This window comes from Babylonia areolata, chromosome 18 (assembly GCF_041734735.1).
Source record: "Babylonia areolata isolate BAREFJ2019XMU chromosome 18, ASM4173473v1, whole genome shotgun sequence".
Classification (NCBI taxonomy): domain Eukaryota; kingdom Metazoa; phylum Mollusca; class Gastropoda; order Neogastropoda; family Buccinidae; genus Babylonia; species Babylonia areolata.
In genome coordinates this window covers 62,718,430-62,718,985 of record NC_134893.1, presented here as the reverse complement: position 1 = coordinate 62,718,985, position 556 = coordinate 62,718,430, and the positions used below count along the sequence as shown (strand labels likewise).

Below are 556 nucleotides of genomic sequence, written 5' to 3'. Positions count from 1 at the left end.
CTCAGGTTACCTCCGGAAAGACGCAGGATGTCACCGTCAAACACACCCTCACACTGGCCATGATTGCTGAGAAGTACCAGAAGAATCCAGGATTCATTTGTACACTGACGGCTCAGCAACCAACGCTGTGACTGATTGAGGACCACGCGTACGCATCAAATCTCCTGAGGGACATACCTCCACAGCAGGATACCGACTGGGAAATATTGTTCAAACTACTCGGCTGAAACTCAAGCCCTCACGCAGGCTCCCACCATGGTTCTTGACCCAGAGAGCGACTGTCTCCAAGTTGTTTTCCTCTCTGATGTGCTGTCTGTTCTGGAGGCCCTTGTAGGAGACAAACATCCTCGCCTTATGCAAAGACTCTAAGAATTTGCCAAAAGAAGACGAGTAGTCCTGCAATGGGGTGCCAGCCCATTGCGGAATCCCAGGTAACAAAGCCGCAGATCAGCTCGCCAAACTCGGAGCAAGAGGAAGTCAACCAGAAAACAGCGTCAGCTTCAAGGACCCTCCTGAAGCAATGCTATGATCGAAAACCACGAGTGATGCATATCAC

At 50.9% G+C, this 556-nt stretch overlaps 1 protein-coding gene across 1 annotated transcript in view; it reads left to right on the top strand.

Annotated features, from left to right (window-relative positions):
• The first annotated feature begins 401 nt into the window (after positions 1 to 401).
• LOC143292307 (uncharacterized) overlaps positions 402 to 556 on the top strand; it is an 11,617-nt gene continuing 11,462 nt past the window's right edge. The window contains exon 1 of the mRNA XM_076602494.1: positions 402 to 556. This exon is cut by the window's right edge and continues 73 nt beyond it. Within this exon, the coding sequence (XP_076458609.1) occupies positions 402 to 556 (155 nt within the window).